A 13299-nucleotide genomic window follows, 5' to 3' on the forward strand; every position below is an offset into this window, starting at 1 on the left:
ATCACTGCTTCACAGCAGTGCATACAGCTTACTGAAGTGTACAGTTTTCTTTTCTTTTAAAATTTGCCTGCTCTATTTATGCCATGATTACTGTTTACTTGGCAAAGTACCCCTCCTGTGAGGTCCTTCTGTGTCAAACACACCCATCAGCTTCCTTCCGGGGTTTGGTTAGCCACATCAGTCAAATTTTTGCTCCTCTTTTCTGTGAAACAAAGCCAATTGCTTTCTAAATTTCTAATGGTAAAGACCATAAGGTTTTTACCCCTTTTAAGAATGGAAGAGCTAGCATATTATGGTGTTTTGGTATTGAGTTTGGCTTGTTAGATATAACAGGATTCTATTTATATATTGACCTTAAATCATCACATATTGTAACAGAATTCTGTTGTATAATAGAATCACGTGCCAAATTCCTGGATCTAAACAGAACATCCACTATGCCTTGTACAAACCATGGCTGATGATAAAGCCAATATCCAAGCATTTATGCAGTTCTTATACTAAACAAAAAAAATCAAGGCAAGCAAGCTAGAGGATGTGGCAGAATGTTTTCACTGCTTACATCTGATCCACTACTACCAATTTCTTCACACAAGAGTTGTGCTACACTAGGAGGATTCAGCTTACTAAAGAAAGTAGTAATAGAAAGTGTCCATGTACCCCATGTGAGGGATATAGGGTACATCTATATCACCACCAAAGTTGAAGGGGTTGGTCAAGAGTAAGTGATAGCCAGTGCTGGTTTCCCACATTTACAGGCTGTCATTGTGTTTTTCTGCAAGACACGGTCCTTGCTCCAAGGAACTTACAGGGAATACACTAAAGACACCGATCAAGATTTTTCAAGTTTAATTAGCAATTTTAGGTGCCTAACTGGAATGATGTCTTTTTTTTTTTTTAAATATCAAACACTCATGCTCCTGCCCTTTGACAGATGTCAGACTTGGCAGCCAAAATAAGCCAATCACTTTTGAAAATCCTAGCCTTTGTGAAGAATGATAGCCATAGGAAAAAAATTAAGGTTACTGCCCTACAGTGAGCAAATAGAAGCAACAGCTGCATTATAGATTAAATGCTTCAGATAAGTATAGCTGGCTTCCTGGAAATACGTAGAAACATACCTCTAGTGAGTTTGCATTATCTTCTACACTATTTTCTCATAAGTCTTAATGGGGATAGAACGGACCATTCTACTTGCCACAATCTTAAGTGAATCGCCTTGTCAAAAGTGCCAGATAGAAGCAACCTGATCAATGACTAATCCTAAATAAAATCACCAGAATTTTAGTTTTACTCCACATTAAAAAAAAAAAAAGCAAGCAAAAAAGCCCCCCCCAACCCAGAGGAATTTTTTTTTATTAAAAATACTGGGAAAAACAGGAAGCATCCGGAACCCCCATGTATCTGTTGCATTTACTTTATAAGGAAATCCTTATAAAGTAAAAGACACCTAACACCCTTGATTGTCCATAGTCAAAGCAGGGAAGGGGAAAAAAGGGTATCAAGGACTTCACTATGTTATTCAGAAGAATTAGAAAGATGTTGCTCTGTGCTAGTCTTAGGAAAGAAAGCCAAGCACTTCAGGAGAGCAAGCGTAAAAACAAAAGTCAGACAAGTCCAAACCTGGGACCCAGGGCTGATGGATGACTTCAGTTGAAAGAAAAAAAATAAAGCAATTTAGTGTTACAACTAGACAGTCTAGTCAACACACACACACACACACACACGCGCGCACACTCAGTCTGGGTGTTTAAAATGCTTAAACTAGAGAGTGAAAGCAAGTGGGGAAGGAAATGGGCTCTCAGTTGTGGCATAGTATCTAACCTAAAAGTTATCCAAAACTCTTCAATCTTCTGCAGAGAAGAGCAGGTAAGAAGAGACCATCATTGCTGGTGTATTACGCAAAAACCCTTTTATGTCACACTGGATGCAGTTTGTCAATATGCCCTTTTAAAAAGGTTTATATCTCAGCTCATTTTAAAACTGGCTCCTCTGCCCCATCTCACATAGCAGTTTCCAAAGCCACCTTAAAATTTTCCTCTTGGAGACATGAACCACTGACTAACACTGAACACAGCACTTTGGTTCCAATGTCAACATGGGCTACAAAGTTTTCTTGAAGTGGAGGAAAACAATTCAAGAGGCCTTTTAGTTACCAAACTAGCCAGGATACAAGAAAAAAACCCAAAAGCCTGTAGCAGTCAGGTTTCTGGACTAGCTAAGTTAATCTGTTGCGCTGACTTGCAGAAAACAAAAACACAAAAGAGCTGGCAGAAGGTAGGACTGTCTGGCACCTTAAAAAATAACGTTCAGACACACGAACTCCTATTGCAACAAGTGCCTATAAAACTCTTGCTTCTTTGAATCAGTTAATTCTGTCAGGTACCTCCCTGCACTATGTTCTCCCTGATGTCAGACTAACATGGCCAATTGCCTCTACATATGAAAATAATGTTTCACAGTTGCACACAGTCTTAAGTGCTTTCTAATGTTGTCCTTGGACAAGGAGCAATCATTTGATCAGTTTTTGGCCTTTGGGACAGGTGTGCACGAAAAGGAATAAAAACAAATGGATGTGGGCAGTTCTCGATAAGAAACTACACAATTCAAAGGTTAGCTGAAGGAGAGCAACTTATTAGGCATTCTCTTCTCCCCGGAGCTAGGCAGGCTGCTGCCTCAGGTTTCCATCTGCTGCAAACCTAGGGAACTAAAACCCAAACCGTAGTCGCAGTGCGCAGCACATGTACATTTTGGTCAGGATAAAATATCAGAAAGACAACAAGTATTGCCTTGAGCAAGTGTCAGTTGTAAACAGCTCTAATTAAGAGAGAACCGAGTGACGGAAGGCTGGAAGTATGACTGACCCTAAGCTCAGCCTTGTGCATTCCTCTGCAAACACTACCAACATTTTGACCATGCTTTCAAAGTGTGGCAGCAGTAAAGCTGAAGCTCTAACTGCAGGCGACTGAAGACAGACACAGTCAATAGAGCCTGACAGCTACCCTGAATGTTCAAACACTTTGCCTTGCGTACTAACCTTGTTTTCCAGTCTTCCTCAGTCTTGGAACGGTTTTTGCGAGCAGCCCTTTGTTTCTCTTCTAGCCGTTTCTTTTCTTCACTGGCTAAATCTGAAAAAGCAACAGAATTAAAACCAAACAAGTTTACAGATTACTCCAACTTCAGGGAGAAGTAGATACACTGGAAGAAGGGCTGGGATTCAACAAGGCCTTGACAAAATTAGAGGACTGGCCCAAAACAGATCTCATGAAGTTCAATAAAATACAAGTGCCAAGGCCTGCATTTAGGATGGAATAATCCCATCTACCCAAATGAATAAAGCAGCAGGTCTGCAGAGGACAACCTGGCGGTCCCGTGGACAATAAGCTGAGTGAGCCAAAAAAAAAGTGTGCTCTTGTAGTAATAAAGCTAATTGTACCCTGGGCTGCATCAATAGGAATGATGCCAGGAGGAGATAGGAGGGAAGTGATTACTCCCCTCTATTCTGCACTGCTGAGGCCACATCTGGAGCAGAGTTTTGGGCCCCCCGCTACAGAAAAGATGTGCATAAGTTGGAGAGAGTCCAGCAGAGGGCAACCAACAAGGTTGTGGGGTTTGGGCACATGACATACAAGAAGAGGCTGAGGGACTAGGGCTTAGTCTGGAGAAGAGAAGACTGGAGGGGAGATTTAAGAGCAGCCTTCAAGTACCTGAAGGGTAGTTTCAAAGCGGATGGAGTTAGACTGTTTTCAGTGGTGGCAGATGACTGAACAAGAAACAATGGCCTCAAGTTGCAGTAAGGGAAGTTTACGTTGGATATTAGGAAAAACTCATGAGGAGAGTGTAAAGTACTGAAGCAGGCTACCCAGAGAAGCTGTGGTATCTCCATCCTTGGAGGTTTTTAAGAGCTGGCTAGACAAAGCCTGGGCTAGAATGAATAGGTGGGGCTCGTCCCGCTTTGAGCACAGTGTTGGTCCAGACAGTTTCCTAACCAGCGTACTGCAGCACAGAAGAATGCTGTCAAAAAATGAACAAGGTGCGCCACAGAATTTTGCCATGGCAACGAACTACAATAGATGAGGATGGGGAATGCCTTAATGGGTCTCACAGAAAATTTAATGCAAGTGTGCCTTGGGGTGGAAAAGGTTGAGAAACAGGTCTAGATGACCTCCTGAGGTTCCTTACAACTCAAATTTTTTTAATTGGAATAATAGAAAAGTGCACTATTAGATGGATATTTTTCCAAGACGTTTTACAGCTATACTGGTGGCTCAGCCGCTGTGTGTAATGGTAGCACGTGACAGAATAAACCCATTTAAAGAACAAATCTAAAACAGTAGAGGGACCAAGTTGTAGCAACAGGATCAACCAGTCCGATTTGGATCTTCAGTAGTTTGCTGTGCCATGGCCTAAGATCCCCAAGAATTTTGTTTGTGTTAATTGATCCATCTGAGACATCCTCCAGAAAGGCAAATGGGTAAGACAGCAGGCTGGATTAAGGAAGTCTGGATGCAGTTTCCAGCTGTGCCTCCAGTTGCGTGACCCTGCACAAGCCTCTATTGTGTGCCTCTGTTCCTCTTCTATAAAAGATGAGGAAAACAGTATTCTTAACCTGGTAGAGAAGGTGCTAGGATACAGTCATTCTTGTTGGACAGGTATTAGGATACCATGGCGATGCAGCCTTATAAGCACACTGAACAAAATCACTGAAATGCTTAACAGAAGGGATACTCCAGTCCATGATGCACGCCATCTGCCAGTTCACTAGATACTGAGTGAACTTCGGTGAGATCATATGCACTTGTCTTCCAAAAGGAGACTGGCAAAACCTTCAGAAAGCATTTAATGGACAGTTTAAAAGTTGTTCCCAAGAGGTTCTCCTGATCCAGTCTCCTGCAAGTCTGTTACCCAGTGTGTTATTGCAGCCATCCACCCACAGGAGTATAATTGTCAAACACACACAGATATAATTGTAACTGTATGACACAGCTCAAAAGATGGATGTTACCAAATGTGTTACTATAGTAAGAAAATAATGCAGTACTACATAGATGCTTTGGATCAGTAGGGATGCAATGAGCTATGGTGCCAGTCTCACTGACTGTATAAACAATGATATACAGGGCAAAATGTACTGGTTTGAGGGGTGTGTGGAAATCAACTCAGCTTCTGCTCACTTAAGTCTAAGATCATGTTACTGATAACTGAAAAGGCCACCCAAGCACCTGGCACTGTGATACCTAGAATTTCTCCTTACCTATAAGGCAGCTCGTAGTTGTGAAACATGAGGGACTCGGATGCAATCGTTCATAGTTAGTAGGGTCGGAAGGAACCTGAGCAGATCATCAAGTCTGACCCCCTTGCAGGGCAGGAAAGAGGTGGTTGTCTAGCCTCCTCTGAAAGACCCCCAGGGTAGGAGCCAGCATCACTTCTCTTGGAAGTTGGTTCCAGACCCTAGCTGCCCTGACAGTGAAGTAGCGCCTCCTGATGTCTAATCTGAATTTACCCTCTGCCAGCTTGTGACAGTTATTTCTAGTTACTCCTGGCAGTGCTCGGGGAAATACGGACTTCCCTAGTGCCTGCTGATCCCCTCTGATTAGTTTGTAACAGGCCACTAGCTCCCCCCTCAGCCTTCTCTTGTGGAGTTTAGATAGGGATGATCCCGTCTCAAGCAGGACACTGAACTAGATTATCCCTGGAGGTCCATTCCTACTTTCCTAGGATTCTATGAGTTTAAAAATGTCTTGAGATCTACAGATAAAGTAATTATTTCATTCTATAGATGAGGAAGGGGAGACAGAAGTGAAGTAACTTGCCTGAAAATCATCAGGAAGCCAGACAGTAGGGGACAAAACCCAGGCCTTACAAGTCTCCAAGTGTGAATTCTAACCACAAGTGTAATAATGCTCTTAAAAAAGCTAGATAAAAAAAATAACAAATCAGGCATCAGACAAGGGAAAGTCTACTCATTCCTTCTCCTTAAATCCTGCACACCAGAAGCAGCACATCTTAAAGGATGTAGGACCAAACATGCTGCAAAAGGAAACTTACTTTCTCCAAATTAAATCCAGTGGCCACCCCTCCCAACTGCAACCTCTTGCTGGAAATAATTTTATAACAGCCACTCATTTCTTTTGGCAAAGGAGTTTGACTTCAGCAGGTTTGACCGCATTAGTGGAAGTTAGCAATTAAAAAACAAAACAAAAAAACAACACATTGTCTACCTCACCAATTCACAAGAGAAATACAGGAAGGCTTTATAGTCCAAAGACAAGTTTGACACATTTAAGACTTAAAAATCCAACAAGTTTAAGCAGTATATGTTCCTTCCATTGACTTCAGGTCCTTCTCTCAAAAGTAGAAGATAAGTGAATACAGCATGCTTATGAAGCAAGTATAAGAAACATGCCTTATATAAAAAGCTTTACACATTTAAAGCATATTCTCTTTAGAAGCACATTCTTCAAAAGGTGCGTTCCAAAGCCAAAAAGAAGCATCAAGAGAGCTGGTTATTGCTCGAAACGGAAATTTTGCCACATGCAGTTGGAATCTTTCAGTTCATCTGAGTTCCTCCCAGTCATTCAGTTCCAAATTATTTAATAGTTACCTATTTCACCATTCTCCATGGCTTTTATATCTGGTCGTAACCTGCAGTCAGTTTTAGGAATAACACTTTCCATTTCTTTGTCCAATTCATTCAAAGCCATAGCAAAGGTAGTGAAATTGTACATCTGAAATGAGAGGCACAGAAATACAGAACAGCTTTACAAAAGCTGTTTGGCTACTTATGTACTCTATAACCAAAGGGCATTAAACATATGGAGCAATACACTCGAGTGACCAGAACACAGCTAACTGTAGTATAGCAAGAATGTGAAGAAGGCAAGGCAAGGCAAACCTGTGCCACACATCCTTCATGCACATATCTAATTACAGTGAGACCTGACTATTCAGGTGGGTTATTCTTTCCCTTTGTCCTGCAGAAACTTTTACCTCTGCCCCTAGAGCAACCCAGACTTCCCCCTCTAAACCTCTATTAGCAGCTCTGACCTACTTTTTTTCTGTCCCAAATCTCTATCCTGCCAACTCTCTCTCCAGCTATGTGGCTTTTCAGATGCATCACGCAAGCTTCTTTTTCAATGCGTGTACTCTTGCAATGCTTGTGGAGCTTGTCCCCCTATGAATGCTCTTTATGAGATGCTTTGCAGCTGGCTGCCCTGTGCTATAAAAATCAGCCTGCTAAATAGATAGCCATGCTTATCAGCAAGAGAGGGTAGAGTACTACAACTAGCTGCAACAAATTCTAGTTTTCACTAATTAGTAGAATAAGATTCTGTAAGAGGTTATGCTATGCTAAAAAGGGAGCCACACATGCTGCTTTGGCTTATTTACATGTCATCTCCCACATGACACTTAACCGTCAGGGAAGTTCATATTCATAACAGTAAAAGCAGATTTTACAGAAGTTCACAGCTGTAGTTTGAACAAGAGGCAAATCGGAGACTAAAAAGTATACTCTACATCAAACAATTTAACATGCACTTTTAAAAAGCAGCAGTCTGGCTAACCTGTGCTGAATTTGGAGGTCTTGGTGCTATCCTCCACAATAAAATACTTCCAGGAATAACGTGTACACTTTCAGAATCTGGCAGAGGTATCTCATCTGGTTCGTCTGAATTGCCCATCTGGAAGCAGCACAAAGAAAAGATATTTAATTCATGTAGTATCAAACAACCTCAGATTGTAAAAACAGCCCTATACAGAAACTACATTAAAAAAAAAAAAAAAAAAGACAAGATGTGAACCCAGAGAGTCAAGAAGCATGCAGACCCGAAACACATTCATTCCTCAACACTTAAGCCAAAGCAACAAAACAAGATTGTGCACTCAGAGATCCTTGTGAAGAACGCTGAAGAGGAAGAGAGTGGGGAGAAGAAGAGCTACATGCATCCTGCACCAGACATACAGATTCAGGAAGGTTGGTGCCTGCACATTCAAAGGAAGTTTTTACCCTCACATAAAAGGAGTCTAATCAATCAGTACAGGTGCCTGCGCACATATGGGGTGGCTACTTCAGACTCAATTAACCAACTCTGCTGGAGCATGCCAATTAGCACGCTCTAGCCAGCCTCTGCGCTTCATGTATCAGCATCCCCCAAGCTCCAGAATGGATTAGTGCCATTCAGCACAGGTACTCTTAAGCTCTTCTAGCCTTACCATGTTGACAATGCAGTGCTAGGAGAATTAAGTGAAAGTTCTTCTAAGAGAAGGATGCATAATCTAGGATGCAGCCCCAGGATTGGTGTACATTGCTCTAGGTGCAGCACTTAATACCTCTCCGGGAAAGCTACTGAAGTTACAACCTACAGCTTGAGTAAGTTTGAATGGTAAGGAGGGAGATGGGCCTTTTGCAATTGATTAAAACACAGTGAGTTCATCTGCTTGAAATGCTAGGTCACTAAGGGGATGAGCTATAGCATTGGTGACACCATTGCTACTGCGCAAGGGGGTTGGAAACTACTAGTTTGTTGCTACTGTGCAGTATGGTTAGAAACTACCTGTGTGGCACCAAGACTGTGTAGGACTGGCGGTTACTGCACAGTCAGACACGCATGTAGACACACACCACTCTGGCTTAGCAACACAAATGTTTGAAACTAGGTTTAGTTTCAATATTCCCAAAAGTTGTGCTAATATGCCCGGTGAAGTAAAAAAACCAAACCACTACCACCTGTTGACATGGTTTAGCCACCGTCTAAATTGCTGCCAGTCTAATATGCATCTTATCTTGTTCAGGTACCAGTGGGTGTAACTTTGTGTTCTGACATTTTAGTCTAAAATAGTTCTGAATGGTAATGCAGGAAAAGGCTTTAAAAGGGATCTTTGGAGGTATCTGACTGACCTCCAGTGAGACTGATGTGTGCACACACTGATTTCACCTATAAAGTTTCTGGTTGTGTAACAAAGCTTAAAACCTATTGTAAAATTAACTTTGTTATAACACTACTGAGCCAGGAGTATGGATAAAACCAACTGATGTAAATCAGGGTTTCAGCACAAGTAAAACACCTAGGGCAAGACATCATTCTGACCCCAGTTTTCACCTTCCACACTAGCAAGCCAAAATGTATTCAAATATCTGATCATCTATGGAACTTTTTGGTATGATACTGTCAACACCAAAAGCTAACTGAAATAACCAGGTTATGACATAAAAGTAGATTTCTATCCTAAGCTGTTATCAAGCTGCCAATAGGACCTACTTAAATACTCCCAGACTATACTAGAACCCTGATTTCTAAAGGAGGTAATGCCTGTTAAAAAAAAATTGAACAGAAATCAAAGTAAAATGCTACAAATTCAAAAGATGGTTACCTTGCATCAAAGCAAGTTGGTCCAAAAGCAGCACTTTTTTTTTTTTTTTTTTGATGTGATGCAGTTTTTCTGCATGGGATCATGTATTAGTGTGCACATATGCATGTGCTGTGAGGCTAGGTTTCTAAAATATGCACCCAAACATTAATTACTGTTATAACTTCAGTAATCTGGAATATGCCTCTAGTTTACATAATGTTCCAGGTTGAGATAACACCTTCGCTATAAAAATACAGTACTACTCAGGCTGCAAAAAAGCGTGAAGTCTATCTTCCTAGTGAAAATGCAAAATGTACAGTTCTAAAGATGCGATCCCAGTATGAAATCTTGATCAAAATCAGTTAGATTCTCAACCAATTAAGTCTGCAACTCTGTTAGATGAAGGTAACTAGATGTGCACTCTGAATTCTGTGGACCACATGTGTGGGGATGGAGGGAGAGTCTGCCAACTCTCCAACTTGGTCATTGTGTTAGTAGCATATCCAACTTTTCAAATATTGTGACCTTAGACATGTCTCCAAATAATTTTCTGAAGGAAATCAAGGTTTCCCACAATTTTAACTTATGGGGAAGTCTAGAACAATCTACTGCAAGAGACAGAGGAGCTGTCAAAACAGCACAGGAGATTCCATACCCCTAAAGAGCGGGAGGAGAGCCTGCTTGGGTGGCAGCATGCAATGAAATGGCAGAAGCCCATGAAATTCTGGAAACATCAGCTCTAAGATCTCCTCTAGCCAAAATTCTCAAGCAGGTGCCACAGCATCCTGGGGTACCCTTAAGCCCCTTTCAAGGGTGCTGCAGCATGCCAGGCAATATTAGCACTGTTAGATAAGCAAATGTAAATTCACAAGATAAACCCAGATCGGTCAAACAGGAATCCATAGTGTTAAAAAAAATAAATAAAAACTTGACCTGTTCTATTCAGAGTTTTGTAACAGACTAATAGTTCTATTCTTTTTCTCTAGTCAAAAAGAATGAAAAAGAACCAGCATTTTCCAAGGGGTGCCTTAAGTCTTAAAAGGTTAAGAACTAGGCCTTCTTTAACACAACTGCTTTAAGAAGTACATTTTAATGTAATACGCAAGTAACCAAGATGTTCAGAAGTGAGCCTAAGGCAATATCAGCTCCTGGACACTGATACCGTGCCAGTTGCTCTTGACAGCAAGAAGTGGGAGAGAATGGAATTGCTGAAGGTAATGGAAATCCTATGCAGCTCATATGAACCAGAACATCCAAGTAGTACTTAGGCACTTAACTTCAACTGAAATCAATGAGAGCATCTTTGAAGCATATAAAGCTTTCCTGTCCATAAGTACGTCTCAAAGCACTGGGGTCCAGATCTGTAGGAGACATCCTAATAGCTAGCAATTATTCTGTTTTGTAGAACACCTGCATGCTTCCAGGCATCCATTCCCATCATATTTCTGTATTTCTTTACAAGACTGGCAGAAAATAGCCTTTTTGCCAAGATTCTTTCACAGTTTAGTTTTCATTATTTTCTGATCAGTTCTAATCTGAGTCTCTCAGATTTTGCATTTAAAAGCGTACTTCGAAGCCTCAAGACCAAACAGATGTAACACCCAATAGCAAACGGTTAAAGAATCACCTTGACAGTAATGGAGGACCATATTCTCAATTCTGTCTTTTGAGCAAAAGATCCCACACAGTAGTACGTTCAGTTCAATGGTGTATAACATTCTTTTAAAAATGCATAGTTAATTAAAAGCCACACTTTTGCCTTTTACTGGAAATTTATGCAAAAAAGCCAGAAGTTGACTTAAAATATGAGCTGTCAATGAAGCGTTTCATTCTAAAGTGGGGAGTAGGAGTAATATTTAATATTGTCAGGGGAAACAAACTGGTAGCTGGATGATAACAAGTGTGCAGAGTATGTTTTTCTTTTCTATTCTTCCCCAAGGCTCACCAGGTGCAGCTTCAGAGGGTGGTAGTCCCCTGTGGTTTTGAGATCACCTGACGACAAACACTAGTGTTATCATGCAGCAATAATGTGAATCTGCACAAGGACAAATGTTTCTAGACGCTCTAAAGACCAATGGCAATTAAGACTAAGCAACAAAGTCTTCAGTCATGTTAAGGGGAAGATCACCTTTAAGGTTTTCAAGAATTCTAAAATGTTATTTTCTCTATTCAATAGTAGCAATGTCGGATTGCACCAAGACCACCTTCGTCACTGCCTTAATTAGTAAGATAACAGCCAGTTACGAAAACCAAATACGCTTTCCTGAATCAGTGGTGATAGGATTTAAAAACCCAAAACGAGAACAAAAAAACAAAAACAAACCACAGAATAAAAGTTAAAAAGGCCAAGCAAAGAAATGGAGCATTTCATCAAGTTCTGGAACCTTTTTTCCCCCTATTGCAACCTGAGGCTTTGCAGACCTCGAAGCAGAACAGATGTGCCACATGGAACAAGCTCACAATCCAGCATCTCATTTCCAACAGTACGCAAACCCAATGACTCAGGAAGGGGAATGCACCCCAGACAAGGCAGATGTGGAATATTTTGGCCTTGGACTGTGTGAATCTTCCCCCCAACTAGGAACTGGCAAAATCCAAAGCATGAAGATCAACTCTTCCAAAAATATTTGGATAGCTAGAATTCTAACGCTCCCTGCATTTACACATTCAAATGCTCTTTGAATTGAAAGCAAAAGTGAAAAGCAAGCATAAAGTTGCAACTTTATAGAAGGGAGACATTTAAGACAGTACTAAGAACAACCTCTTAGAGATGGTGTGTCAGTGGCACAATAGGATGCCTAACATTTAAATACCTGTTTACTGTTTTTCTTCTCGTCTGTATTTTTCTTGTCATTTTTTTTGTAAGCTTCAAACATAGCTGGGTCAACACCGTACAAGCATTCAGTCCACTTCCCATAAAGTGCACAAAGTTTCTTTTTGCTGTCAAGAAAGTAAAAGTTTAGGGAGGAGTTCTAAAACAGCTCATTTCAGGATTTTCAGATTCTAAAAGTATGAAAAGCATTTCTGAAAAATGAAAGCTTTTTAAAAAGGACCAATCCCTAAAATCTATTGAATATTATGACTGCTGCACAAAAGTTCAGATACCCTACTTATCCTGGATTCAACATGCTTAAGCATTATTCACTCCAACTGTTCATGAGGTAAATTAAGTAGTGCTAAAAGGTACGGTCTAATTGTGACACTATTTTTACCTTTTGTCTTGAATATAGCCTTCAACTTTGTGCAACTCCTTCCCAAAAAGGCCACATGGTTTGAAGTTTAATATACATTTCTCACCAGTTCTGAAGTAGAAATCAAAAGACGTTTGTTACTTGCAAAATTACTGACTGTTTTTTTAAAAACCACATTCAAGTTATCAAGTCATACTCCCAGCTTACTTGTGATTAGTTATTTCTACAGTTCCATATTGTTCAATCCAAAGTTTACCCACGATAATATTATGCACACAGCAAGTAGGATTTATCCAAGTGTAGGCTTCATCGTGTCTGAAAAAAGAAAGTTATTGCAACAATTATACCTTTAAAACACTTTAATAATGACACTACAGCAAGTAACAAGACAGGCTGCCAATATTCATCTGTGGAAATTCAGCATGCATTGTCCCTGGCAACACACCAACATGACCAAATTAACTGTCACTTCTGGTGGGGCACAGCAGCTTCAAATACCACTGCTGCCAGCACCGTCATGCTGGACAAACAATGGGACTACAGATGGGAACAAAAAGCATTGAAGGATCATGGCCCTAATCATTTTAAGGGAATATAAACACACTATGGATGCCAGTTAACCCTACCATTCTGAACACCTCTGAAAAATAGCATAAAGACAGAACAGTTGCTTTATCTATAAAACATAGAAAATGTACCTATTCAATTGTAATTACAGCACTGGAGAGTTATTTTATCCTTTATTATGTATAGTGTC

The 13299-nt window shown here is 40.6% G+C and overlaps 1 protein-coding gene across 5 annotated transcripts in view; it reads right to left on the bottom strand.

Moving 5' to 3' along the window:
- The window catches only part of OSBPL1A (oxysterol binding protein like 1A), a 107696-nt gene that overhangs the window by 2101 nt on the left and 92296 nt on the right, over positions 1-13299 (bottom strand). For 3 of the 5 annotated variants that reach the window (XM_090039828.1, XM_090039826.1, XM_090039824.1), the window contains 7 exons: positions 12750-12857; positions 12564-12653; positions 12165-12291; positions 7566-7682; positions 6605-6728; positions 3038-3128; positions 1624-1647 (listed from right to left, as the gene is read on the bottom strand). In XM_090039828.1, coding sequence (XP_089895954.1) covers positions 1624-1647; positions 3038-3128; positions 6605-6728; positions 7566-7682; positions 12165-12291; positions 12564-12653; positions 12750-12857 — 681 coding nt within the window. Of the gene's footprint in view, positions 1-1623; positions 1648-3037; positions 3129-3170; positions 5916-6604; positions 6729-7565; positions 7683-12164; positions 12292-12563; positions 12654-12749; positions 12858-13299 lie in introns of those variants that run through there. The other 2 variants (XM_090039827.1, XM_090039829.1) reach the window with 2 other exon arrangements.

The sequence above is a fragment of the Crocodylus siamensis genome, chromosome 3, assembly GCF_052110815.1.
Source record: "Crocodylus siamensis isolate JL-2025a chromosome 3, ASM5211081v1, whole genome shotgun sequence".
NCBI classification, from domain to species: domain Eukaryota; kingdom Metazoa; phylum Chordata; order Crocodylia; family Crocodylidae; genus Crocodylus; species Crocodylus siamensis.